At 45.8% G+C, this 26,626-nt stretch overlaps 13 protein-coding genes across 13 annotated transcripts; 5 read left to right on the top strand and 8 right to left on the bottom strand.

Annotated features, from left to right (window-relative positions):
- Positions 1 to 1,357: 1,357 nt before the first annotated feature.
- Positions 1,358 to 3,432, bottom strand: N7471_008913 (uncharacterized protein; the record flags this gene model as incomplete). Its single annotated transcript, XM_057281632.1, has 2 exons — positions 1,358 to 3,066; positions 3,126 to 3,432. 2 exons carry the CDS (start codon positions 3,430 to 3,432, stop codon positions 1,358 to 1,360), a joined length of 2,016 nt encoding a protein of 671 aa, XP_057132515.1.
- Positions 3,433 to 4,796: 1,364 nt separating this feature from the next.
- Positions 4,797 to 5,142, top strand: N7471_008912 (hypervirulence associated TUDOR domain-containing protein; the record flags this gene model as incomplete). Its single annotated transcript, XM_057281631.1, has 3 exons — positions 4,797 to 4,865; positions 4,938 to 5,000; positions 5,071 to 5,142. 3 exons carry the CDS (start codon positions 4,797 to 4,799, stop codon positions 5,140 to 5,142), a joined length of 204 nt encoding a protein of 67 aa, XP_057132514.1.
- A 758-nt stretch (positions 5,143 to 5,900) lies between these two features.
- N7471_008911 (uncharacterized protein) lies at positions 5,901 to 6,427 on the top strand (the record flags this gene model as incomplete). Its single annotated transcript, XM_057281630.1, has 2 exons — positions 5,901 to 5,996; positions 6,050 to 6,427. The coding sequence occupies 2 exons, from the start codon at positions 5,901 to 5,903 to the stop codon at positions 6,425 to 6,427; spliced, it is 474 nt and encodes a 157-aa protein (XP_057132513.1).
- A 3,091-nt stretch (positions 6,428 to 9,518) lies between these two features.
- Positions 9,519 to 10,116, bottom strand: N7471_008910 (uncharacterized protein; the record flags this gene model as incomplete). The annotated part of the gene is made up of 2 exons (XM_057281629.1): positions 9,519 to 9,986; positions 10,045 to 10,116. 2 exons carry the CDS (start codon positions 10,114 to 10,116, stop codon positions 9,519 to 9,521), a joined length of 540 nt encoding a protein of 179 aa, XP_057132512.1.
- A 1,207-nt stretch (positions 10,117 to 11,323) lies between these two features.
- Positions 11,324 to 11,788, top strand: N7471_008909 (uncharacterized protein; the record flags this gene model as incomplete). Its single annotated transcript, XM_057281628.1, has 1 exon — positions 11,324 to 11,788. One exon carries the CDS (start codon positions 11,324 to 11,326, stop codon positions 11,786 to 11,788), a length of 465 nt encoding a protein of 154 aa, XP_057132511.1.
- A 3,441-nt stretch (positions 11,789 to 15,229) lies between these two features.
- On the bottom strand, positions 15,230 to 15,433 carry N7471_008908 (uncharacterized protein; the record flags this gene model as incomplete). Its single annotated transcript, XM_057281627.1, has 1 exon — positions 15,230 to 15,433. One exon carries the CDS (start codon positions 15,431 to 15,433, stop codon positions 15,230 to 15,232), a length of 204 nt encoding a protein of 67 aa, XP_057132510.1.
- A 15-nt stretch (positions 15,434 to 15,448) lies between these two features.
- On the bottom strand, positions 15,449 to 16,007 carry N7471_008907 (uncharacterized protein; the record flags this gene model as incomplete). The annotated part of the gene is made up of 3 exons (XM_057281626.1): positions 15,449 to 15,631; positions 15,665 to 15,791; positions 15,883 to 16,007. The coding sequence occupies 3 exons, from the start codon at positions 16,005 to 16,007 to the stop codon at positions 15,449 to 15,451; spliced, it is 435 nt and encodes a 144-aa protein (XP_057132509.1).
- Positions 16,008 to 16,200: 193 nt separating this feature from the next.
- Positions 16,201 to 17,215, bottom strand: N7471_008906 (uncharacterized protein; the record flags this gene model as incomplete). Its single annotated transcript, XM_057281625.1, has 5 exons — positions 16,201 to 16,312; positions 16,372 to 16,440; positions 16,500 to 16,626; positions 16,689 to 16,739; positions 16,909 to 17,215. 5 exons carry the CDS (start codon positions 17,213 to 17,215, stop codon positions 16,201 to 16,203), a joined length of 666 nt encoding a protein of 221 aa, XP_057132508.1.
- Positions 17,216 to 17,221: 6 nt separating this feature from the next.
- Positions 17,222 to 18,857, bottom strand: N7471_008905 (Peptidoglycan-binding Lysin subgroup; the record flags this gene model as incomplete). Its single annotated transcript, XM_057281624.1, has 8 exons — positions 17,222 to 17,356; positions 17,402 to 17,769; positions 17,829 to 18,065; positions 18,113 to 18,230; positions 18,279 to 18,291; positions 18,319 to 18,608; positions 18,782 to 18,809; positions 18,847 to 18,857. 8 exons carry the CDS (start codon positions 18,855 to 18,857, stop codon positions 17,222 to 17,224), a joined length of 1,200 nt encoding a protein of 399 aa, XP_057132507.1.
- Positions 18,858 to 18,859: 2 nt separating this feature from the next.
- Positions 18,860 to 19,507, bottom strand: N7471_008904 (Peptidoglycan-binding Lysin subgroup; the record flags this gene model as incomplete). The annotated part of the gene is given in 4 exon segments (XM_057281623.1): positions 18,860 to 18,969; positions 19,023 to 19,120; positions 19,148 to 19,449; positions 19,460 to 19,507. 4 exon segments carry the CDS (start codon positions 19,505 to 19,507, stop codon positions 18,860 to 18,862), a joined length of 558 nt encoding a protein of 185 aa, XP_057132506.1.
- A 16-nt stretch (positions 19,508 to 19,523) lies between these two features.
- On the bottom strand, positions 19,524 to 20,054 carry N7471_008903 (uncharacterized protein; the record flags this gene model as incomplete). Its single annotated transcript, XM_057281622.1, has 1 exon — positions 19,524 to 20,054. The coding sequence occupies one exon, from the start codon at positions 20,052 to 20,054 to the stop codon at positions 19,524 to 19,526; it is 531 nt and encodes a 176-aa protein (XP_057132505.1).
- A 908-nt stretch (positions 20,055 to 20,962) lies between these two features.
- On the top strand, positions 20,963 to 21,802 carry N7471_008902 (uncharacterized protein; the record flags this gene model as incomplete). Its single annotated transcript, XM_057281621.1, has 1 exon — positions 20,963 to 21,802. The coding sequence occupies one exon, from the start codon at positions 20,963 to 20,965 to the stop codon at positions 21,800 to 21,802; it is 840 nt and encodes a 279-aa protein (XP_057132504.1).
- A 4,284-nt stretch (positions 21,803 to 26,086) lies between these two features.
- N7471_008901 (LysM peptidoglycan-binding domain-containing protein) lies at positions 26,087 to 26,379 on the top strand (the record flags this gene model as incomplete). The annotated part of the gene is made up of 2 exons (XM_057281620.1): positions 26,087 to 26,324; positions 26,354 to 26,379. 2 exons carry the CDS (start codon positions 26,087 to 26,089, stop codon positions 26,377 to 26,379), a joined length of 264 nt encoding a protein of 87 aa, XP_057132503.1.
- Positions 26,380 to 26,626: the final 247 nt, after the last annotated feature.

Below are 26,626 nucleotides of genomic sequence, written 5' to 3'. Positions count from 1 at the left end.
TACATAGTGGCGCAAGAGATGTAACCAACCTTAGAAGGCATACCGGATATACAGCCTATGTAATGAATGGGATTCGGGATTTTGTTTCTTTCGAAGTTTCTTTACACAGAAATGTAGACTATTGATAGATGATTCACCCATAGGGCGTTGATTTCAGAGAAAGTTTGAAATTCGGTCGGTCAAACCTTTGCCAGAATAAGCACTGCTACCGCCACGCACTGGCTCGGGTATCACGAACTGCAATTTGGAAGATAATATGCTCGTTCAACGACGTGGGATGATGACTAGGATTATTAGTCTGAGAGGTCTTGTGTTTAATTTCCCTTTATGGGTAGATTTCGGCCTTCTAGTGGTTCTCAACCCTAGCACAATTAGTTTGAAATTCGCTGCCGAGGGCCAACTACGGAGGCGATGGGAGATAGAGAAATATCATTGTACACACAGGTAGTACCACGACCGGGGAATTATCCATCGATGAGATATTGAATGGCAGTTGGGAACCGCAAACTCATTCTATGTAGTGGGCGGGAACTAGTGAGGAGGTGATTTGGATTGATCGTTGGAAGGGTGATGGAGATGGAGATGGAGTCTTCGTATGGCAAGTCACGACTTCATCTCTGCCTTCCTGCGAATCCGTTGACCTCAGGGTTAGTTCTAGTGCGCAAAGAGCTCTGTCTCAGGACCCCAGTACAAAAGGTGTCGATGCCTGGTGTATCAAGCAGTCAGTTGAATTCAAAATTCGCATACTATGTAGACGCAACGTAGATGGCCCGTACCTGAGCCATGTTTCTGTGAATAAAGGAGCAGTAGGCCGATACTGAAAGTAGATGATTTGTATGGGAAGTTGTATGTCTTATAGCCGAAAGTTTTCATAATCCTATAAAGTACCAGCGAATTCAAATACAACGAGGCAAGGCTTCAGGTAAAAGACCAATCATATCCATTCTTCTTGGTCCGAATAATAAACAAAGTGCATGTACGAGATCGAGCTTTACCATGTATAATTGGAATAGACAGTGTAGGAAAGTCCCTGCATTCAGACGACTTGGTGGTCTAGTAATGGGTAAATATATCTTTTGATGGAAGATGGTAGATCGTTGCCATTCTCGACGTAAGCATTCGTTGGTTTTCCTTGCACAAATGATAGTAAAAACAAACAAATATAATCAAGCATTGATATGGCCATAGTAGTTAGTATACCTGTACTGTCTATCTCCATTTAACCTTTCCATTTCACTCTATCGGAAGTTTGGTTCTATCCATGCATTTCAGCCTCGTCAATGAGTCTGATAAATCCAGTGTAGAGCGGACTACGGCCTAGGCATGCGACCAAGCGAGAGTGCTATACCAGCACGCTTTATTTGCAAGCCCCACTGACCTGAGGCTCGATGTCAGGGACCTCATCATATCTCGAACTGTGGTGTCCCGAACTGTGGTGTTCTGTGCCGTGGTGTCCCCAGCCATGGCCATGTTTTCGCCCATGGCCCCTGGCTATTCCGGTAGGAGTGCCGCTCGGGATTGCACTGACAACCCTGCTTGGAATTGCGCTCCAGGTATCAGTGGGGATTTCGCTCGCCACGGGAACCCCGCTGGGGGTGTTGGGAGTATAAATGGTAGTGGCAGCCGGAGGTCCACTCTCTGGTCCACTTGCGGTCGCATCCACGACACCACTGGCGGCGGCACTGGTAGCATAGATTGGGATTTCGATCATAGAACGGCTAGATGCGTTCCCAGGTCCGCCTCCGATTGCGGGGATGCTCCCATTTGTTGCCTCGGCTGCGGCTTCAGTAGTCTGGCTTGGGGCTTCGACGGTGGTCTCAATCGAAGCAGCTTTGGCGACTGCACTCGCACTCTCACTAACGGCGACCTTTGCGGTCGCGCCGGTGGTGACACTAGCGACGGCGGTCGTGGAGGAATCGGTTGTACCATCGAGGCCCACGCAAGCAATGCTCATCTTTTTTCCAGTCGCAGAGGACGAGGAGTCATCAATGGGCTGTGAGAGGTCCCAAGTCATGTTGACATAGGGCCAGCAGATTCTACCATCTGACATAGTGACCATGTCACCAGCAACGTAAACATCGTCAGAGCTGAAAGCCTCACCAACCTTGGAACCGGTGGAGTCAACTTGCTGGAAGTAAGTTCCAGCAAAGGTACCACGGCATCCCATGGCAATGAAGTCACAAGTCGGGTTTGAGATCTCCTCCCAGGTGACGAGGGCATTGCTACTCCCAAAGGCGGCAGCGTGAGCATTTGAGCAATCGTTCGATCCAGAGGTCACCCAGTTGACCTGGCTATCTCCATCCTCGGTGCCGACCTCAGATGTGGCCTGGGCTCCAACCTTGGTATACTTGTCAGAGAAAAGCGAAATAGCAACATTGCGACCGTTTGTGCGGTTCTGCACGTTCGTGTAGCCAGTTCCCATCCAGGCGTTCTCTGTTACATCAATTGCGCCGCGGGAAACCCAGGCGAAGATATACTTGGTGGTATCGGCAAACCGAGCCAACGCACTGTAGCTACCAGACATGCCACCCATAGGCTCACCAGACGCACCGTTCGTAGTGTTCTCATTGGAAATTTTGACTCCGTTGTTCGACATTCCTTGCGTCTTGGTGTTCAGCCAGATTGCGCCCTGATCCTCGGCGCATATACCGGCGAAGGGGGCGTCGTCGGCTGCTTCGAATGCAATACCGGTGTTGTGGCTGCAACCCCATGCACTGCTAGCACCAGTTATTGTTTCCAATTTTCCGCTGGCCGAGATGTACTCGACGCTGTCACCGAAATGGCCCGACGCGTCGCCGGAGTAATCAGTAACGACGAAGTACGCGCCGTAGAGCTCTGCACTCTCGGAGTAGACGAGATCGCCGTTCATGTCGGGAGAGGCAGAAAGCCCTTCGGACTCGTGCACACCAGGTCCACCCAGCCAGGTTTTCCATGTCTGTTTTCCTGAGGTGTAGCGGTAGAGCACAGGAACAGGGGTATCACTCGGTGGTGCATTGGTGGTGCCAGAAGGCATCGCCTCGTTGGTGAGAAGGGCAAATCCATCATTGTGAGCCACAAGACCTCCAGCTATACCATGCATTAGTGGTCCCTCATTTTCTTTAGCTATGGGCGAGCGGGCAACACACCTTCCTTTCCACCAGAGACGGTCACAGATGTACCAGTAGCAGCAAAGGTGGTAGGATCCAGCTGCTGTACATGAACATCCGTGGCACTGGAGTCAAGATAGGCAATGTACGCTGATTTCCCATCGGGCGACACCGCAAAAGGAGTACGACGGTGGTGAGGATATCCAGTCCAGTACGCCGCCTTCACGGGGTCAAAGGCGTAGTCGAGTGCCAGCACATCGACGTGAGTCTTAAGGTTAGACCGAGAAACAGCAGCGCTGGCGCCCAGCGCCGCAGAAAGCAAAGAAAGAATGAAAGTCCCAAGCATGTTTGGGTGGTCGGTGTTGCTGTCTGTTTTGCCGTGCTTAATGACGGATCAGGGCTCTCTTTAATACCCCATTTCTTCAGGCAACTTCTCGAGGGCTAATTCACACTGAGAAACCAGGGGTGTAATCATTATGCCAAGTGGGTGGTGAAAGTGAATGACTTAGCGCGCCCCTGTCTGGTTTATAGTAGTTCCGAACGGAATGGGGTCTTCATCCGTGAGACAGTGTTTCAGCCTCGGTATTCCGAACCTCCTGTAACTCCACATCTTTAATTTCTCATTCAGCCGGATTATCCCACCAGTATAAACCATGTGGACAGGGAAAGATCCTCGAATCAAGTTGATGCTTCTGTGAACCCGGGACCCTCAACGGGTTCAATCAGTATCAAAGGGGCATACTACGGCAGTCTCTAACCGCCAGTGCGCCGTAACTGATTTTGCCTGCAGTACATAGTACACTTTATAATTTGAGTATTTTATACATTCGAATACACCAATGTCACACAAATTCTCTACAATATGTACGTATGTAAGTTCAAAATTCAAGCTCAATTCTCGATAGTCGAATTCTTGGTAACTGTATAATCCAATTTTTATTAAATCTATGCATTCTTAATGCTTGAATTCTTGACACTTGAAGAACCTAGTACGTAACTCGAAGGTATAGATGGAAAACGAAAAAAATATTGAGATTGTTTCCCTTCTCTACAACATGTTTCGGATTGCGGCCGGTTCAGAAATCGATGTCAAAACTGGATTGGAAAAATTGCGAAAGGCGTAACACTAATTTCTTTGTATTGAAATGGGTGCTGGATATCGGATGATTGCCCAGTGATTCAGCCCAGTGGTCTCAGGATAGCAGATGGCTAAGAGACTGTCTTTCTCTAAGAGTATTCGGCTTTGTATACGGCATCTGTCAATAACCACGTAGGGCTTTAATAATCTAACTTATCTGTCTGGCTAACTATGATACGAGGGACGTTATATGTAAGATAACACTCCGATGTCCGTTTTGGTGTCCCTTTTGATGTCTTTCTTGATGTCTTTTTCGATATCGCATGGACGTGCCTAATCAATCCGTTCGTATCAGCAGATCAGCTAGCCACTATGGTTACAAGTTCTCCATCACCGAGATTGATCTGGTTAGGACCTATTAGTGGCGGCCAAATTAGATAGACGGATGAGGTACATATGAGATCATCGTGACTCCATACAGTGCAATCATCGCTCAAACGAATATATGTAGCGAGATGCCATAGTACCGATATCTAGGTAGTATCTAGTTCATTCAATACGAATTGTTTCCTCCTTGTTCCATCTTTGCCAGAAACGCCTAATCATGGGTGATAACAAAGTTACCGATAAATATGGTAAAGTTATTAAACCCTGGCGACTATGTTGGTACCAGAATCCGCGGCGGAACGCATGAAGGACATGTTAGTAAACCATGGCAACTTATGGACAATTTTATTATGCTTATAGAGCGCACTAATTGCTCATACGCGTAGGTGGAAGAGATGATCACGGACCAGCAACGAGCGGAAGAGGTTGGTGTGAAAAATCCGCCAAAAGTGAGTAGAATGGTATGATCCGGGAATGTGATTGGATGTATCATGCCAAGGACCTCTTGTCTTTGAACAGGTGCGCTTCGAGAATAAGGATGGTAAAATGGTGGCGCACAACCCAGACACCCTAGAAGTCAACGACACATAATAAGAGAAATTGCACGTTGGTGACTGAACAACGCAAGCTATAACTTCCATGCGCTAGTTATCAATTAAGCGGCAAAAAGCGATCCCTTAAACGATTTCACCAAGGTTAGCCCTTAGAAATAACAACCATCTTGCTCCATTATCCTTTCTGTCGGAAAGAAGCTTCTTAGATCTTCTATCGGCGGTCTTGCCGTCATGAAAGATCAGATTCCAGTTCTAATTGAACTATTAAACCCTGATTCGCAGGTAGATGCCACTAGAAGGATGGGTCGGCTTTTAGGGTACAGAGATTCATGCCGTCAAGCCTAGGCACCTCGAGATATTCAACTCTATGGCTCCTTGGCGTTTCTTCGAATGAAGTAAAGTGGCCCAGTATGTTCTAGTTAAAACAAGACTCAAATACATGTCCCCATATTTGGAAAAGTATTTTGTTAGATAATCGTTCGGAGACTTTCATAACACAAATCCTGATGGGTCGCAATTGTCGAGTTGAAGTAACACTTTGATGTGATTCCCACTTCCTTCATAGTCGGCTACATGGTTCGTTATCAGTTCAATCAAGCTGACTGAGAGTCAACCATATTACCCCTTGCCCGGCGATGAGCTTGACGTCATATGAATTGTGCTGTCTTGCTACAATATGGAATATACCACATAGTTACATCATCGGCCTCGAAACATAAAAAGCGGCTGAGAATCAATAAACTATAGTCCAATTCTATGCCAATTATCAGACTGGAAAGGAAATACATATCCATAATGAGTACCTCCTCGAAAGCAGATAACGCCGCGAACCCCAAACAGGGTGCTTTTAAGCCCTCAGCCCCTCGCGGAGACACAATCGCCACCAAGGGTGTATGTTTGACTTTAGAACTCACGATAGTACCCTGCATTAACTGAGCGTACAGCATCAACTCGGGCGTAAGGTCAATGAGGCTGAGCAGCACTCCGAATACCACGCCCAGGCATTCCCTTCCGGTTCAGCCCCAGCAAGCAAATCCCATGCCCCCAACACCGTTTCCGAAATCCCCGTCCAAGGCAACAACCCCAATATGGGCGCGGGACAAAAAGACGAAGCCACCTACACACCAGCTGTGGATACATTAAAAGGAGCCACCTCGGGTGATATGAACCGCGGCCTAGGCAGACCCATACAGGGCCAGAGCAGCACCGAGCTCAGACATGACGGTAAGAACGGACGCAAGAAGGGAGCTCCCGGCCTAGAAGGGGTTCGCTCCTCTATGCAAGATGAGGGCCAGTTTATGGAACAACGTGGTCTCGAGTGAGAAGAGGCCATCGTGAGCGGCACACCTGGCGACAAGGTTGATGGATCCAGTGTTGAAGAGCTGCAGTCAGAGTCAGATTGAGAGTCTTTGTCAGATTTCATAGCTCGTAGAACCTAGCTTCTACAACTCTCTACTCAATTTATCAAGGATCTCACATTCCACTATGCACTTCGACGTAGTCCTCTCCTGATAGGTTATAGGTTATAGGTTAATACTTTCTTCGGCTTTTCTCTTTATACTATCTTCAGCTTTATCCTCCAAGCGCGTCTCTCTTCGACGCACATCGCTATCATCCACAGCAATCACCATCCTCGACGTCATCATCGTCACCATCGACGTCAACTGGCCATGCCACCCCTACAATCACCTACAAACGGTGTCACCCCACATATATACAAACGGTCTCATCAATAAGCCCTAATCGAGGGCTTCTCGTGTAGAGTTTTCATCCTATAATCCGCTATCCACACATTTAAGTACCTATCCTATGGGAGGCGGCCCATTGAGCCTGAGTTGGCTTTATAATACATTCTTTACGCGTATACGAAGACGTATAGGGGCTAGGGTTTAAAACCCCCTTTTAGGGAGATTTTATGCCTGAATGCCTTAATTTTGAACCGCTTTATACACCGCCCTAATATAGTGTACTGTAAATTGTTAATACATCAACCTGCCTAGATGAAGCTTTTGACCTCCATACAAATTTAGGTATCTCCATATTTCTGGGCGGTTTGGAAGTCCAAAACATGGGGATACCGGCAGTTGTATGATGAACAAAAGCTTCATTTTTGGACTTGCAACCACCAGAAATAATGGAGATACCGGCATTTGTATGGTGTACAAAAACTTCATTTTTCGGACTTGTAAACGCCAGCAGAATCAGGGTACCCTGATTACTAAGGCATATGTAATAGTAATTCAGGTATTTTAATTTTTCTGCCGTTCTGAATTAAGGCATTAATCGTGGCACCGCCTTTTACCACCACCTACCCGGTGTTGGTGGGCCCCACCGGATCCCATATTCTCACCGGATCCCAGATTTTCAATTAAAAATGCATTCAACACACTATTTACAAATAACCACCATGACTATCTATATACCAATTTCCACTATTACTATCTCTTGCCGCCATTGATGCTTCATGCTCAGCCTCAGCTAAATCCCTTGCCTTTTGGGCCTGCTGTTCATCTTCCAATTCCTTGGCTTGCTTGGCATGCTTCCTCTGGAGCTTCTTAGTATCAGCCTCATCCCTTTTTGCTATCATCCTATTTGCAGATATAGGAGATAGGACTGAATTAGAAGCTCCAAGAATCGATTTCCTACTTCTCGGTTGATTTCTAGCTTTCTGGTGGGATTGAGACTTCTTTAAAGATGCCTTTACTAGATCCAGCTGTTAGGATAGAAGTGTATTTGCATCCATACTACGCTGGATATGCCGTCTCGCTTGCTGATTTTGAGATTTGAGATGCTTAATAAGCTTAGCATTAAGCTTATTAACCCGAGGAATGGTATCTGGGGGCGAATTGGTGACTGAGCTTAGGATCTCAGGCGGGGGGAGGGGGTAATAATGCGTATTATACCACCCTCTGCTTCATCTTCCCGGCGTAAAGGAGTAAGAACAATCTCTGGATTGAAAGGGTAAATACCCCTAGATTCAAATGAAGATCGAATTACCCGGTTGGTAAATGCTTTCTTCCGAATATCGTGGATCATCCTGAAAAAGTCTTCCTTTCTAGTAACACTTCCACCCCACATCATAACTTCGTTATTGGCGGAACGAAAGTAATGTTTTAAGCATTGAAAAGCTTGACCATCTAGCGGCTGGCAGAGATGTGTTGTATAGGGTAGAAAGTAAAATGGAATAATGAATTTCTCCTTACAAAAGGTAGTAAATTCAATGGTAGTATGAGAACCATGATTATCCATAAGAAGAAGCCTTGGCCTGCCTTTATTAACACGAGAAATTGACGCTTCGTGAAATGAACAAAGCCATTGAAATGCAGTTTCGTTATTGATCCAGCCATTTGGTGTAGGCTTAATTCGAAAATCTGGGATAGTGATATTTTTATACCACTCTGCTATATGGTTACTACCCTTAGGTAGGAACCATGGTAGCATAACCCAACCATCGGCAGCAATACATTCAATGCCGGTAATAGACTCATTTTGACCGCCGGTAGGATTTGCATATACACCGCATGGAGCAATAACCTTTTGACGCTTTCCTTAGCCAATTTGGTAGCCAGTTTCATCCCAATTGAAGATCTCATTCTTTTGAAAACCATATTAATCTATAACCTTTCGAAGACTATTAAACCAAAGGAGTAATTCACCATAGTTCTCGCTTTCAAACCTTACTTTTTCAGTAGGTTTTAGGCTAATATATGGGATGTCTGGTGGGAGGCGCTTGATGAAACGGTATACCCAGTTGTGGCCAACCTGCCGGTCGGAACCAGCAGTCTTTAAAAGCTGGTTTGCAGATCGCTCAATACGCTCTGGGCTATTTGTAGTATATGAATGGCGTAGGGTTTGGATCCAAGAAATCAATGCTTTTTCTTGAATTAAACTCAATGCCTTGCCTTGGCTAGCAATAGTCGAATTGGACTTCCGACCGTGAACGCGACCGCGTAGTCGATCAATTGGAACCGCAAATTCCCGCGCCAATTTAGCTAAATTGGGCTTATTGCTTTTCTTATAGGCTTCTGCGGCCTGTAGAGTTCTCATTTCAATATCTTCAATTTGATCTGACATCGTGGGGTGGTATAAAATGGGTAGGAAGTTGATACAAAATTGAAAATCTGGGATCCGGTGAGAATATGGGATCCGGTGGGGCCCACCAACACCGGGTAGGTGGTGGTAAAAGGCGGTGCCACGATTAAGGCATAAAATCCCCCTAAAAAAGGGTTTTGAACCCTGGCCCCTATACGTCTTCGTACCTTACGGCCCGCCTATGGGCTGTGCCGAGGTCTAGCCAGGACTAAGGCAGCTATGCGAATTATGCGATATTTTGAGGTGTGGTATTGTTCGACTAACGCCTTAACCCACGACACTCCATAGAAGCACGAACACCATGTCCTCAGCCTAATCTATCTATACACACGACCCCTGCTTAAGCTTGTCTTTAACGACGCAATGTGTGCAGCCTGGATATTTTCCACAGTTTTCCCCGGGAAAGCAACGGCGAGAAGGACAATGCTGCCTTGGGTTTAGACTGAGGTCAGACCGCGGAACTTCCGAAGTTTCTGCTGGTTTTCGATTGGCGAGGAAACCGGCTGGATAAATATACGCCGGAGGATTTAGGAGCGCCAGACCCTTGACATCACGACCATCCACGTTTTCAAATACTAAGGAAAGATGTTCCTTTTCTTCCGCGGTGTTGAGCGACGATGTATCGGAAAGTGCCTGGCTGATCTGCTGCGGGCTGAGCGGTGCATATTCGAGAACAGCGCCCGATTCGTTGAAGTGTCTCAGAACCCCGTCGTCACCTAAGTGAAAGAAGTCCGTGGGTTTCGCTGTTTCGAAAGAAGCCAATAAATCCATCCAGGATGGTTCCTCTGTCTAGGAGAGACATTAGAAGACGTATAACATAGTTTGAATTCAGCAAAGGGGCACTCACTGGCGCAGCTGCGCAGGGAGCAGCGGCAACTGCAAGAAGAGCGGCTAAGATTTGACCAACGGAGAGGCGCATGATTATGTCGACTGTTGAAACCAGAGGCTATAACAAGGAGGGAGAAAATAGAGGAGTGCAACGAAGAAGATGGCACTGAGAGTTCCATCAAAGCACTTATAAGCAAAGGGAAGACAAGGTAGAGTCTTCTATACGTAGACCTGAGCTCTTCCAATTTTTGCTCCTCAATGCCGTAATAGCCAATAGACGGAGCTATAATCGCCGAGGAAACGATATATCTGATCCTTGCGCCCTGTTATATCCGGGTTAGTTCAACACCACACCACTTCCCTCATGCAGAATGCCGTTGAAGTGCTAGGTAGCAGACGGAGAATAGCCCTCCCCGTCACCCGCCTATAGCTTATTGGTTATATCACTCAAGCTCCCAATCTATCTTTCGTTCTTATAGCGAGTTATAAGAGGCAATTTTAGATTATTTTCATGTGATAAGTTATATATCTTAGTAGCACCCTACGATCCCTACGCTACGTTCTATCCGGGTTAGTTAAACACCACGCCACTTCCCTCATACAGAACGCCGTTGAAGTGCTATGTAGCAGACGGAGAATAGCCCTCTCCGTCACCCGCCCATAGCTTATTGGTTACATCACTCAAGCTCCAAATCTATCTTTCGTTCGTTCCTATAGTGAGTTAGCTGCTATAGCATGAATCAGTAAGGGAAGCCGATTGGCAATAGAGAAAATGTCTCAATTATTTAATTGTATGCCTGCGATGCTACCTCGATATAACAAAGAAAATGCCCCACCTTAGTAGACACAGTATCAGTACCGCCGCCCCGGAGAAAATTTGTATTAGGAAAAAGCCAAAAGCAGGGAATAAAAATTGTAAGGGATGACAATCAAGTCTAAAGAGTCGTGGAAAGGATGCTGTCGTTAACGTGAAGTCGAAATAGGTGCATCTGGTTTAATTTTCATTTAACAAGTTGTATTGTAAAAGAACAAAACCTATCGGTTAACTAAACCGTACCATATCGTTGTGACGTTATAATGCCCATTTCTACCTAAGGCTTAGATCATGATCCGACCAAATGTTAACCCCGCACGGCTTCAGCTCCCTATTTTCCTGAACGTGAAAATACTGTAGTCATGTGGCTCATTGCTTTTCTATATAAATAGTAAAACACCTCATCTAATTACCAATTCTGACTATCTCAAAAAAGATATCTTGACAATAGTCCCAATTCTATCTTCCAAATACAAACGGAATAATGGCCGCCAACAGTCGCTACGGTGGCGACCCGAACTATCACCCTGACCAAGAAGAATTATCCAACATCATCGGCAAACTATACTGTGGTTCAGACGGCACCGCTACCATTGTCATGGGCACCGATGGCGTCCTCCGATCTATGGAAACCAACCGCGACATAGTAGATGCCATCGGCCTTCCAACTCGACTGATCAAAGCTTATCTCGATCGCTTCGCATTTGACCAGGAAACAGAAGACATGTTTCGCGGAGCAGATGGAACGAAAGTGCCCCAGGAGCAGTGGCGGAACCCAGATCCATCGTTATTGCCGCCACCTCTAACGGCAGAGGAGAAAGCATGGGTTAAGAAGAGTAACGAGGAGAATAAGGAAATCATTCAAGAGAATAGGAAGAAAATGGAAAGTGGGGAGCTGAAGCCGTGCGGGGTTAATATTCGGTCGGATCATGACCTAAGCCTTAGGTAGAGATGGGCTTCGACGAGAGAGTGCACAAGATAGAGTGTGCACAAGATGTGCTGAGTTTCCGTTGAAGTTCGCAGAGTCAAAGATTCAACTCTCTTCCATCATCGAAAATCTAGAACTTAAGCACTCACGCACGCCTACTCTCCAGACTTTGCGAAAATATATGGGTCCATTTTTTTGTTAAGCATAGGGTGAAATGGCACGGGACATCAATACCGGAACGGTCCGGAACGGTCCGGAAGATCATTTCCTGTGGCTTAGAGACTAGGCGCACTAGGCTTTTACAATACTGTCATATCCGAAAACAGATTCCCCCGCATACACTCACATTTTGTTTCCCGAGCCTTAATTTGGAACACCCTAATCGAACTTTATTTGTAAAATTAAAATCGCCATAGGGGCTAGAAGTTATTACGAATAGCAAGGTCTAATGGTACACTCCTCAAAAGTTTGAATAATTTATGTTCTTAGAATTACGTCGGTTGGAAGTGGCGCTTTCTCAAACAGTGACGACAGTGGAGCCCCAGGCCACACATATGAAGAAGCTATAACCCGAAAGTTAATAGCATCAGCTGAGACTGTCACTTCAGAGCTTATTTGTCTAATATTATTTTTGCCTTTTTCTTTTTTTGCTCTAAAATTATTTTCCTGGTTAGATAAAATATTCTGCTCCCATTGTTTTGGTACCATGGTATGTTAGTTTTTTTGCAGTTATCACATGGACAGTTGACCTTTAACACTTGAACTTCAATTCACCTACCAGTATTGGTGGGACCAATATCCATAGATAAAAACCTATAGCTTTTCTTGATGTACCGCATATAGGTGTGAAAATTGCGTCAAGGAGATAATATTGTGAAATACTTCCTGTAGCCAGAAGGAGAGTATCAAGAGTATCATCCACCATGGCATCTGACCTGTGTTCTCGACTATTCCATTGATCATACCTAGGGATATAAACCATGCTTGGTCTCAACTAGAAATGCACCAGATACCCCATGATCAAACAAGATTTTCAACAGGTCACTTGGAATACAACAATTACCTATGCCTTTCTTAAAAAGTATTATAGCTACTATTGAGGCAATTCCCTTCGCCTTTTACTCATTCTTTTACTACGCCTCTGTATATGGTGCCAAGGTTTGGGTGTTTTCACACTTAATCTTTCTGTATATTTTCATCCCATCGACTCTTATAACCACCTTGGTTCTGTACGCCCAAACGAGGAACGGCCCGTCGGCATGTTCAAGTCGAATAACAGACGGCCAGCCTGGATTTATTGGCATTCCGGACTTTTACGGCCTCGGAATTCGACTTGGCTTTTATTTTCAGTGGGCCGCATCTATTATAGCCAATGTGCTATTGCCCGATGATCAGTTGAACCTGGTAATAACTTATGCATTTCTTTCGTTAGCCTTTGAGCTGGCATTAATTGTTCTGATATTCATCCCCGGGTGCGTGTTTGATGCCGAAGTAATTATTATTCTGTTTATATTTTTTGGCGGTGTTTTTAATATTATGTTACCTCTCGGGGGCGCAATCCACTTATATGATAGCATTTACTACGGAATTACTCCCCTGTGCGACTGGTGGTCTGGAAACCGCCTCGAGACAAACAATGAGATTCCCCAAAATGTGCCAATGAAGTTTTTTTTACTGATTGATTCCGTCGGAGAGGCTCGAGTGAAAACTCTCAGGAAACTGCGCGGCCCAGAAGAACGACAGGAGGAGAATCTAGATCAGCTAGGAGGGGAAAATGTCGGTGATACACATGGTAGCAGGCTGACCCCACCTCATCAAGTCTCAGATAGGAATGGTTTGTGTCTACCCAGGTCTTTGCTCCGCGGTTTCGTTCGGGGGTAATTTTTTTTCCTTTGGAAAAAATAGGTGCCCAACTTGGAACAGCGATCGAGTTACAACATGTGAGAGGAGCTATAACAACTTCCACAGCCTCAGAGAGACGTTCTAGTCTGACAAGCCGGCGAAGGCTTTCAAAGGAGGTAAATCAGGTTTCTGACCTCGAATTGATGACAGTCAGGCGCAACTCGCATGGAACCCCCGAAACAGAGGGAGAACTACCAGGGGGAGACTTGACGGTACGGAGATTATCCGTTGGCGAGGTTGTCTTTGGACAACCTACAACTACATTGGGTGGTAGCATTGGAAACAGACTTCCACACGGGAAATTATCCAAGGTATCCATATCCAAACCACATGGTCCAAAGAAAAATGCTCAGCCTTGGAACTAGTTTCCTCAAAATTTCTCTGAGGCCGGTCCTTCTACAGTCCATACACTTCCCCAAAGCCCTCAGACTACGATGAACAGTGTACCCATACATTCCGATCGAAGAGATTCAGCCACGTCACACACCGGCAGCCAGATTCCCGGGACGAATATCGAGAAATATGGGGAAGGCAATAAAACTGATTATAGCGATGCAGCTGCCACAGTGACGGGTCCTAGGACGCCGGACGCTGTTGATCAATCGCCAGCAAGGCGCGAGATCTTGGAAGAAGAAAGGTTGAGAAGATTCTCTCACCACTCGCAATCAGGACTTCCTGCAGCAATTGTCATTTTAGTTCAACCAATGCTGCTGTTCAGCTGCTGGTTCTGGACATCAATAAGTATAAATGATTCTGACCTGTTCACACCAACACCGGGTGGAACCTGCTTCTTTTTCTTTCGCAAAATCAAGTCCGGCCTCCGACCTATAAGTGGATTTATGGCATTCCTCTCTATATCACTTGCCCTAACCCCGTACCTGAGTTTCCCTGCATATATCTTTAATTCTCGCGGGCATCCCAGGTTGGCCCTTGTGCTATCTCTCTTAACCATACCATATTGGATCACTTTCATCTTTGATCTCTTCGCAAAATTGCTTCTGCCGATTTTCTGCTGCAAATATGAACGCTCTAGGGCCTCTAGCCCCCCACGAAACCTCGATGAGCAAAGAGTACATCAACTTTTACTCCAGTGAGTAATTAGAAGCAATGGGTTTCTTGCTTTAGGGATAGACTACTGGGGCTAATTCAGCATGATATATGATACAGGGCTCTATATATGATTGGACTGCTTGCACTCTTCGCCTATACCATAGTTGGCATCGAATTAACTTTGCAGTGGAATTCAATAACAGGAGTCAAGGACATCATGTCAACAGGTCAATTGATTGCACTGATTTACGGCTTGGCGACCATGGGATTTGTTTTCATGAAGTTGGCAAAGGCAGGTGCCAGGAGATTAGGCAGGCCCCAACCAAATTTGTACAGGCCATTATTTGATCAGGACACAGGTCAACCTCACCATACCTCGTCAGTGTAAAAAGTTATGAGTTCACTTATTTCCAAGGGTTATCTTACCTCATCAGGATATATATCTACAAAATATATTTGTACTGTTTGGGGCCCATTTGGGGGCCCATTAACCCGCAGTGGGCTTCCACCTCAGGCCCGTATCTTGATGTTACCATCGCACTGCATGACTCCCTTGCCCTGCATTTTACCGGTTCCGTGGCCCCAGTGCTTCGAAGTGTATCGGATAATATCGACGACGTCCTGGGCCCCGACATATTCGTCGACATTTCCTTTACGACCTTTGCCCTCAATGCCGAAAGTACATGTTCTAAAATTGAGAATTCCGAACTGCATTTCGATCGGCTTGATCTATGACCCACTTGTTCCTTGAATGTTCTTGACAATGACCAGGCAATCATCGATAAGTGGCGATCCACTCGTAGTCTCTTCGATATAGGTTGTTTTCGATGTGGTGCAGTACGACTTGCCATTATCGTTATTATATGGGAAGCCTTCCTTATGTCTTATGGCATCTGTCTTGTCGGCATTTTCCTATGATTTGCGGGCTAGAGTCTCACTGCACACGGGGAGGCGTATGAATCTAGGAGTCATGATTTCCATCTTCTTGAGGGCGTCAAATGTACCTAAGTCTTTTGGATTCGCCTTGCCTCCGCCGTTCTTATTGCCGTTCTGCTTATACGTTTTAATAGATCTGGTAGGGTCATTTATTAGTAATCTATAATAAGGAATGAAAGTAAACACGTGGAGAAAGCGAAGACTTACCTAATAATAATATCGTCGACCTTAATTCCATTCTAGGCCTTGCTATCGAGCTCTTGAACGCCTTTAGGCGAAGAGAATGCACTATCGGGGCATTTATAGCCTCCCGGAATTCCGTAATTCTTGTCGCAAGGGTGCGATTTGCCATTAGGATCCGCCAATTAGTACAGCCTTTTTTCATAACACGTAGACTTTAAGTCCTTAGTATACTTGTCGCCATCCTTATTATCGTAGCTTCGACCTGTGTCAATAATGAAAGGATGATGACCCGAGGCCTACCAAACGGCGGGAATGGAGTATGCCCAAAAGGTAGTTAGGAAACCATCTTCCACCGACTTCTTCTAAGCATCTAACGCTTCGATCCCCTTATCCTTACGCTTTATCTTCTTCGGATAGGGGATGTCTTCCGGAATACCGTCGAGCAGGCGTCCGTCCGCTATCATGGTGGTGAGTCTTTCAATGACTTATCAGAGCCATCGAATAGATTTTTGAGATCCGTTTTAAAAATGTACTCCCAAGCTTTAAGACTCTGACCCATGTACTTAGAGAACTCGGCTTGCTTTTCGGGTGTCCAGTCATCTCTGAAGATGAATCGTAGTCAGCTGTAGTTCCATATCAAACTTAAATTTGGAAGACCCACACGTCCGAATCGCCCTTCAGATTCGTTGTAATCGTGATAGGACTGGTAAGGATGGCGTTCAAGGCCGACTTATGGTGATCTCTCGAGGCGTCGGTCTTAGCGGCCATCGCAGGTATTCCCGCCAGCACTATAATGTAAATTAGTAAATTAAAGAATTTGACTAGGTAAAGTTCATAAGGAAAAGAGTACCATCATCGAAGAATTTCCCGCCAACTGTTAGCACACCCAAGGCGATCAGACCTAGTATGGTGTTTAATCACGAATCATCCTTCTTCAGAGGAACAGGCGCAAATGTGTTCTCCAAATCAGGGAGAGTGTTGCTAATGACAAGTGCGGCGTTAACTAGAAGTGCGCTCCTGAATTAGGCATACATCTGGGCGTATCTATTGTTAACTAGATCCTTTTGAACTGCGCGGGGGGTTAGAGATAGTGATTACCTGATGAATCGCGACAATAGAGTTCCAGATGAGCACAGCCGTAGCACCTGTCTTATTATTCGTCTCAACCTCGAATTCCGAGTAGCTTCGAGTCTGCACGCAATTAGAGTCCTCTTCAATACGATGGCATTTTGCCCCATCGGAGTTGCCAAGGAAGTATAAAATCTGTGAGGAGAACCGATCACTGATGTCTTTATCAAACTTGTCTCGGTAGTCCTTCCAATCCGCAATTATATCACTCCAGGCATCGGCGGCGCCAAGCTTTTCCCAGCGGGTCATGGGGGACTAATAGGGAGTCTCCCTGTAGTACTCGTCGTCATAGCCGATCTTAGTCCAGTTGCCCCTGCGGTTACCAGCGCCTCGGGGCGTGATGACGCCAGACTTCGCTTCAAGTATCAGACCAGGCCAACCATCGAATCCCTCAGGTGCGTCGTTGAATTATTCTAAATCGGTGGCCCAGTTGACTGTGCCGCCCATACCAAGGGATTCGTACATCTTGGCTCGCTGAGCCCTGATTTCGGGGCTCATGTAGGCCACCCAATTTGTGTTATCGTAGACCATGATGTTGCTGTTGCTGTGGGCGTCAATATAATGTTTATTGACGGGGGATGAGTTGTGCTTGAGGAGTTGATTGATCTCAGCATTTGAGATATAGCCCGCGGTATCAGTGCACTCTACCTTATCGGCATTGGAATCTAGTCGGCCTCCGGTGAATTTGCACAGCGGTCCATCGCAGTCTGCATCGGCTATCCTGAAAGATCTTCCGTAGCTGCTAACGCCGACAACTACCTTCCCTAAGTCCACACCAGCCTTAGTGATTAGGGAAAGGGATTCTCGGGTCTCCGTTATATTGATATGGCTTCGTAGACAGCTTATTGGGCGTTAGGGTTACCTGCATCCCATTGCCCGTGCAAATCATAAGTCATGAAGACAATATAGTCAACAACCTTACTAATCTTCGCGATAGGGAAGCCCTTGAGGTACCAGTATAAGCTAGGAGCGGCAATCGAAATAGATTTTTCTTTAAGAAGATTCTTCAGAATCACAAGGAAAGCAAGATAGTTGGCTCCTTCACTCTTGTCACGAGGCGGGGTTCCAGGAATATCAGGTGCCAGGTTTTTGTTAGTGACTAATTACTCCTTCGGCCTCAGAGAGAAATGGCGCATAGGGCTATACGTACACTTGGGTATTCCCAGTCAATGTCGACACCATCAAGGTCGTTATCGTTCACGAACTTCGCAATGTTTATCGCAAGCTTCTTACGATTAGCCGGGCTGGTTCCTTGGCGCAAAATCTGGTATGTGGATACTTAGGTAGAGAAGTCCTATCCACCGAAACTGACAATCCTCTTAGGACTAGAGATATACTTGAAGTTAAAGAACTAATAGTTGGTCGATTTGTCGTTAATACTGATTTCGTAGTCGGAGGAGATATCGGCAAAACCAAAATGCAAGTGAGTATATTTTAAATGATCAACTTGTGTCGTATCTTGATATAAGCAATCACGTTTGAACTGATAACCTTCGTAATATCCGATGCTACGGAACTCGCTAGGGACATTTCCTTTCACGATCTTCATACCGTAGTGTGAGATATAGCCGTTAGTGCCGGCTTTAGTAGTACTAGGGGCACCTATATTAGTATCGGTACAGAATTCTGCTGTGGTTCCGCACTATAGGTAGTATTAGTGAGCTTAGTGTAATAGCGGAAAGCAGATAGGGGGCATATATAGCCAAATATATTATAGTAAGCATTTAGTAGGCATAGGTTGAGATCGGCAAGATTGCTTATATCTTTTAGAGGCTTCGTGCTAGGAACCTAGGGACCACACTAGGCATCAGAAACCTCAGCTAGTATAGGCGGAGATTCTTTACTAATATAGATGATAGAATCTTTAAAGATATTCTTACACCCAGTCCATGCCTAAGTCTTTTGATTGAAACCATCGATGTCTTTCTCCGTAAGACCATTAGCCGCACCAATCGTTAAACAACTTTCGCTATCGCCAACAGTGGCTATGGCATATAATCCGTCTTTGTTAGGCTAAAGTCGGGAAGTGTACCAGAGGAGCAGAAAACGTGCTAACCAGGCTTTAACTTCGAGTAGAAGCCTTTCGCAGAGTTGTACTTAGTGAAGTCAGCCCCGGAGATACCACACCTCGAGGCGATTGCGGCGTAGCTATCACTATCTTAGACTTTCTCTATTTTGCACTCCGCCCTAGAAAATAGCAGATTCCTCTTATATTGCGTATATGACTTGGTAGGTAGGAGTGAACCAGAGGCTTTTATGCTGCTTGTGGTCGTATTTCCAGCCTTGATGGAAGACAGCATAAGAGATATAAAGTGGGCACTAGCCGTGAAGTTCGTGGTTTGTTCGAAGTCAAGGCACTCGGCATTGGACCAGGATTCAAAGGCAGACTGGATGGCTTTAAAGGTGCCATTTCTCAGAGCCAGAAATCCAAAGACGTGTTGAGAGTCATAGTGTGGTCCGGTCCACAGAGCTGCATAGCCAAACTATCTCGACGTCCATCGAAATCGTGGGAATCGTCGATAAGAGACTCCAGAGCCACATCGCTAATATCTTTACTTTATAGACTGTTGCCAATGTAGATACCAGCTGAAGTGGCACCAAAGCGAGAATATAGCATAGCTGTCTTGCTGGGGGTAAGGTGTCCGCGGGCAATATAATCACGCATTTGTCTGATTAAGGAGCGGTACTCGGATTCAGTGCCTTCTGAATATGACGACCAGCCGATCTCATAGTTGACCTTGTGCTCCTTCACGGGGCGAGAAAGTTGCAAATGGGCCTGACTGTTTTCTCTCCAGTCATTGCCGTATGCTGTGCTAGCGAGGATACGGTGATAAGTGTCGGTATCATCGATATCATCGTACATATTGAAGCCATAGAACAGAGGCAGGTCACACCTTTCGAGCTGTTTCATATTGTGGTACGTCGACCAATTGGAGGGGTTGGGTCCCGTGACAATGCATCGCTCGGGGCAGATGTTGTTAAACCCTTGATAGCTTGGACTGGCACCCAGTCTGGAAATTCCCTGACCGGAGACGACCGCAGCTGATAACAGTATGCCTGCAGCCATACCATTCAAAAGGGGCGCCATGGCTTTGGACCCCTCGTGGAGGAGGTTGAAAAGAGTGTAATGTTAAAATGTGAAAAGAGTGATGAAAATTGACCAAAAGACTGTATAGACAAATGAAAAAACGAGTGGCTGTTGGGAACGGTTAAGTCCCAAGAATCCCCCCAAGTCGAGAGGTATATTGATTCCGAGAAAACAATATCCAGTGCTGGAGCAGCGCAAATAAATATGCTATCTTTTCTCGCCCCCAATCTTAGACTTGATATGGAATCCTTCCAAAGTACAAGTCTCTCCAAGGCTGCACTGGATCCGCAGACCCATCTGGTATGGCCTCCGGGTTTGATTGTATCACGAACGACATACCCACGCGGATACTTTCTTCGAGTCCGAGAACTGGATCCATCCGGTGTTTCAGAGAAATGCACCATAATCTCCGTAGAATGCCATGGAGAGGTATAGGACACCCAATTGCAGCGTTTGTATGAATCATACAGGGGCCGCCAAGAGTAGCAAAAGCCCCCAAGCACTGGCTCGACCCACTGCACCAACAGATCTACCTAGGTACAATGGACATAAACTAGGGCTATCAAATGCATGTACATAATGTGATGTATGAAGTAGTTGTGTATCTGTATGTAATTCCGTATTGAGGTGGTCCACTTTAAAAGGACCCTCTTCTGCGGCCCCAAACTACGAAACCTTCTAGTCTCCCTAGCGCGCGTAGTCCCGTTTGTGCCCGGAAAAAGTACTAACACATTTGGGGTACTTCGCCCTACCGGATCAAACCTTCCCTGTCTTTCGATCTCCTCTCTTGACCTTGAGAGCCTTACGATCGATATCAATTCATTTCAGCTTTTTCTTTTAGACTGTCTAAGTCATCCATTGTTTCACGACACCAGACCTTTCCACTCCAATATTGCCGAACGCGCAGGATGTTCAACATCAAGGCGCAACTTCTCGCCCTCGGCCTTATGGTGTCCCTAGGAGCGGCCAATACGCATGACTTGGGCTTCGGAGAGATCGATCTGATCTTCCCACGAAATGGCACCTTTGAGCCGATGGTGCTCATGCCCGTCATCTTCGCATTTCAGAACCCCAAAGTGATTGATGGACTCTATCCATACCTCAGGTACGGTGTGTGGCCGGCGGATCTCCCAAGGGGGAATCAAACAATGGCCGCCTATATCGATGACGGTGAGTTGGACCTCAATACGACGGACCCAGTGTCATACCTTAAGGGTAGCATACCAAGCACTCTGCATCCCGAGAGTCTGAACACCGAGAATGAATGGGAATTTGTCTGGGGACTTGAATGGACAAACTGCTCTACACCGGCGAATGGGACCACTTCTGACGGCAAGCCCGAGGTCAACTTGAACGGCCCGTCCGATAGCCATTCCATCCGCTTCACTACGAAAAAAGGGGCAGGTCAGCCCAATTTGACCGCTCTCACCGCCGATGACAAGTGCGATGACATCTCCGCTATGGCGTTCAACGTCACGAAAACTCTCATAGCTCAATCAGGCGACCTTCAAGGCGATAAATGCGCCGTGCTCGAGACTCCGGCGCCTACTCCTTCTCCTTGCAAGGTCAGCATCGTTCCTTCGGTTGCCTCGAGCATAGCAGCTTCCATTACCGCAGCTCAGTGCAAGGGTATTGACCCTATTGTGAGCTGCCCAGCTAAGAACGGCGGGGCTGCTATCACCGATATAGCTTCTTCGCTGAAATGGTGGACTGCTGGTGTATTGATTATGGGATCGCTCTTGATTTAGATGCGATCTTGTTCATATTTCCGATGTATTAGAGCTTTCTACATGTATGAAGTATTACTGCTACAACGAGAGTTGGAGATTTCAGTATCAACATAATTTTTTATACAAGGAATGGGGCCAATGTAGGGTCGCGTCCAAGCTGAATTGACAAAGTCTTTATGAATCAACGTTCACTTTTTCGGAAAGTGAGGTCCACCCCGCCCGTAAGAAATTGAAAAGGTAGTATTTATACTAACGTATTTCATATACGAGTGGTCCACCCAAACCAACCTACTAATTTTAAATGCATATATCTCAACCAAAACTCCATTAAATTAAATACACTAAAATCATCTATCTAGCTGAACATCTATTGATTTTATGCCCTATTTCTCCACAACCACTGCACTTTGGTGGCGCCCGTGTACGTGGTTATAAAGCCGGCGAAGGGCTTCTTCGTGGAGGGGAGGGAGGTGCTTCATCTGCTTCCACCGGCTTAGTAATCAATTGAGAAGCTTCTTGAACTGTGAGCCCTACTTCAGCTGGTATCTGCTGTTGGGATCGAGTACGCTTTTGCTTCTGCTTCTCGTTAGCGGCGCGTAATTCCTTGTTTTCTTTCGCGAGTAAGATAGCACCTTGTATTGTAAGCCGGAAGCCTTTTACAAGCTGGTTTAATGCACGATCTAACGGGCTAGGTGGACTTCGAGATCTTATACGAAGTAAAGCTTTGATTGATAAAGCCTACCGACGTAGTTCTTTCTCTATAGCTAGCGTTTTTAGTGTAAAGTTTCGACTTGATTCACTACCCCGGCTAGGAGGGGGGTTAGGCGTTCGAAGCCGGATATTAAGCTTTAAAATCACTTAATCTAGTGTAGACCTTGCCAACTCCCATCATTTGGTCCCATGGGAGTGCCAAGAGATGGGAGTGGGGTGCCAGTCCGCTCCCATGGGACTTTGATGGGACTCCTATGGGACTGTAAACACTGTAAACACGTAGAAAAACGTGACCTGTAACCGTGACTAAGCATTCACCTACACCCGTACCCGTGTGTAGGTGAGCCAATGCCTATTCACAAACCAATGCCTATTCACAAAAAATCCAACCTTTCAATTTCAGACCTATTTTTCAACCACCATACCATCTGGATCTATAAATTGAAATAGCTCATTTTCAGCATCGAGATAATCTCTACCTCCTAATGCCTCTTCTTTTTCTTTAAGAGCTTGGTTGGCGCGGAGCCAGTAGTCTCGAATCCTTGCGTTTCCGTTCTCATGCCGAATGTCCAATCTAGATTCCTTCGTACAGCGCCGATGAACCCTCGAATTACCTGCAATTGACGATAACGGAGACTTAGAAGCGCCTTTTATAATGCGCTTTGACTTTTTGATAGGAATTTTGTGGCTTTGCATCTTTTTGATCGTCTGTTTTGCAAGGGCTAGGTCTTAGATGGCCTGCTTGCCGCCCTAAATCGCACGTTTTATATGCTTTTGAACCTTCGGAAGGTCTGGTTCATCGTTTTCGAATATCGTTTGAAGCTTATTCTCAATTTTTGAGAACCTTTGATCTAAATTAGGCGGTGAATTGGTGATTAAACTAGGAATTTCTACCTCCGGCGAAGGTGTATGACCATAGATCTCAATCACTAGTTTATCTTCCCAGCCAGGATCAATTTAATCACAGACAATATATGGATTCCAAGGCCAAATGCCAGTATCATAGAATGATGATTTAATAGTTCGTGATTTAAATGTGTCTTTACGAACTATTTTGATCATCTGAAGAAAGTGCCGTTTATCGTCAACATCTCCACCCCATCGTACAATCTCATTATTCCTCTTTCGGAATTTCTGTTTAAGAACTAAGAATGGCTTGCCATCGAGAGGCTGGCATCGATGTGTCAATTTCGGTATAAACCACCAAGGTATGATATTGAAGCTTTAGCAAATATGTTCGAATTCCGGGGTTCCATAAGAACCATGGTTATCCATAACCAATACCCTAGGTCTGCCTCTAGCAACTCGCTTTTTAGTGGCATAATAGAAATCCAATAGCCATTGAATCGCGGTTTTATCGTCCGTCCAGCCTTTTGTAGTTGGTTTAATAACCTAGTAATTGGAAGGGTCATTATCGCCGTCGTACCAATCTTCCATTTATTCAGAACCACGCATTAAAAACCATGGATGCATAACCCAGCCATCGGCCGAAATGCATTCAATGCCAGTGATATTCTAGCCTATTCCACCGGTCGCGATAGTCTCGTTTTCACGGGTAGAAGCAACGTTTTCCTTAGTTCCAATGCCTAGCTAAAAGCCAGTTTCATCCCAGTTATATAGTTCGTGGGCCTGAATTTTATTCTTTTTAAGGAATTGGCCGAAGACCTCATACCAATGAACTAATTCACCGTGTAACTCAGCCTAGATTCTCGCTTTTTCCATAGGCTTTTGCGTACGGAGAGTGATATGCGGTGGTAGGCGTGCAATAAATTGGTAGCCGTACATTTTGCTGACCTGCCGGTCGGAACCGCAGTGCTGTAAAATGCGATTTACAGCACCCTCAATATCTAAAGCAGTCGGTGGTGTATATACTGAATTAAGTAGCTCGATCCACCGAATCAGGGATTTCTCTTGCGACTGATTTAGTGCTTTATTGGTGGCTGTACGGCCTTTTCCATTTGACCTGCCCTGCTGCCGGCTCCGGAGCTTCCACTTTGACACGCCAAAATGAGAGGCTGCGGCCTGAATACTGTTGAATTGGCCTGATTTATAGGCTTCGAGGGCATTTGAGAGAAGGATCTCTTCTTGTTCGGAGGAAATCGGCATTGTTTTGGTGGTAAAAAGTAAGGTTGAAAATTGAAGGTTGAATTTTTTGTGAATAGGCATTGGTTTGTGAATAGGCATTGGCTCACCTACACACGGGTACGGGTGTAGGTGAATGCTTAGTCACGGTTATAAGATATACAGAAATGCCCTATATTAATGGGTATTTAGCTTATAGTGGGAGGTAGCATTGAATGATTCTAGATTAATTCCTATCAAATAGTAGTGTAATTATAGTATCCTATGATTGAACTATCTAGTATACTCGTATAGATCTTTATCCCTACGCCGCTTACGATCTCTTTAGGGGCGTGCCTAACTTGTAGTATCGATGATAGGCAATAGATATAGTGCCGAATCATCATCTAACTCCTTAGCGGCCTCCTAATCGGTAATAATCTCTCCTACTTCATTTGAGTTATCACCGTCCTCACCCTCGCTAATTGCCTCTAGTATACACTTAGGAAGTCCCGCCTCCCTTACCTTATCACCCTTAGTCCTTTCGTCCTAATTTAAGGTAGCCTTAGGTTGGAAATCCTCCCTAGTTTCCTCACTTTTAATATCAAATTTGGATAAATAACGAAGTATTATTAAATCCTATATTATTACTTCGTTTAATAAGCCTTGAGCTCTTTGACAGCATGGTCTCCGACAAATTTTTGCATTTACGAGGACGCAAAAATAATGATAGTTCCATAGGGCTACGTAGATTATACACCACGGGGCGATCCTCGGTAGACTTCAAGCCATTGCGGGCGGAACACTCGGGTGGAAGGTGGGTCAAGCCCTGGTAATCTAAATGTGGCCAATTAACATCAAGAATGAAAGTTCTGCCGACCCCTATCCCTGTTCCCGGGCCGGCTCACCAATCGGGACATCACGACTGAAGTGCAGGTGGAGATCCGGCCAGGAACAGGGCAGTTTTGAAATCAGGTTCCAAGGTCAGTGCAGTTTGGAGCTGGGCCGAGATTTGCGATAGGCTGATGCCTAGCCTGAATTTTGAGCTTGGGCTGGCTTGTGGAGGGTTTGTGCAGGGTTTGTGAGGGACCCTTGGTTCCTCGGGCGTCTTTAGGGCCTTGGCGTGCTTCCAACATTACAGTCTGTAAGGCGAAAAAGCTGTATATGTTGTATACGAGTAAATCCAGCCCCCATCCTTCCTATTTGGGACTATCAAAGCTGAAATAGGGCCCACTTTGCATAGTTCAACCCTCGATGCAGCCCACTGCAATTTCCTTTGCCATGATGGATTGGGATTGAACTGAGACAGCACTACTCGTATCTATCGCGCCGGTGATTTTGGATGAGGGTCGACGAGTCTCCCAGAAACGATGGAGGAATTCCAGTCAACCATGTCCTTGGGGGCCAATTGTGTCGAAAGACATTCAAAATGCATATAAAAGCACCTAGTTAACTGACGCTACGGCCCAGTCTGGTTCAGATCGACTTGGTTCCTGAAAACCATTACTAGGATTCAACAATATAGTCACTATGTACGGAAAGTCCGTTCTTGCCTTGGCTCTCTTGTCAGAGTTGATTGCTGCACGCTCCGTCGGACATGCCTTTTCTCGTCGTAGTGTTGACTGCACCTTCACGATAGCTGCCAGTTCTGGAGACACTTGTGAGACCTTTGCTGACAGCTGGGGCATAACCACCAAGGAGCTCAAGTCCATCAATCCTGATCTGGACTGCGCCAAATTCGATGACAACGCTGAGTATTGTGTCTCTGGTGAGGCGAATGATGATGAGCCCACCAAGACTACCGCAACTTCCAACACCGCTGAGATCACGACTACCGTGATGACCTCCAGCTCGACCGAGACTACTAAGACTCCCACCACGACCTCTTCGGCCAGTGACCATGAGCCCCCCCCCCCTAGACTTTATAAGCTTAGTCACCAATTCGCCACTAGATATAATTAAGTAGGTTAAAAAGCTTAATACTAAGCTTATCAATAATCTAGAGAGAATTAAGCATCTATCTAGGAGCGTATAAAGGCATATTTAACGAAGTATAGATACAAATACGCT

The sequence above is a fragment of the Penicillium samsonianum genome, assembly GCF_028829775.1.
Source record: "Penicillium samsonianum strain IBT 33392 chromosome Unknown utg000005l_segment0_segment0, whole genome shotgun sequence".
Lineage (NCBI taxonomy): Eukaryota > Fungi > Ascomycota > Eurotiomycetes > Eurotiales > Aspergillaceae > Penicillium > Penicillium samsonianum.
This window is presented reverse-complemented; position numbering and strand designations above follow the sequence as displayed.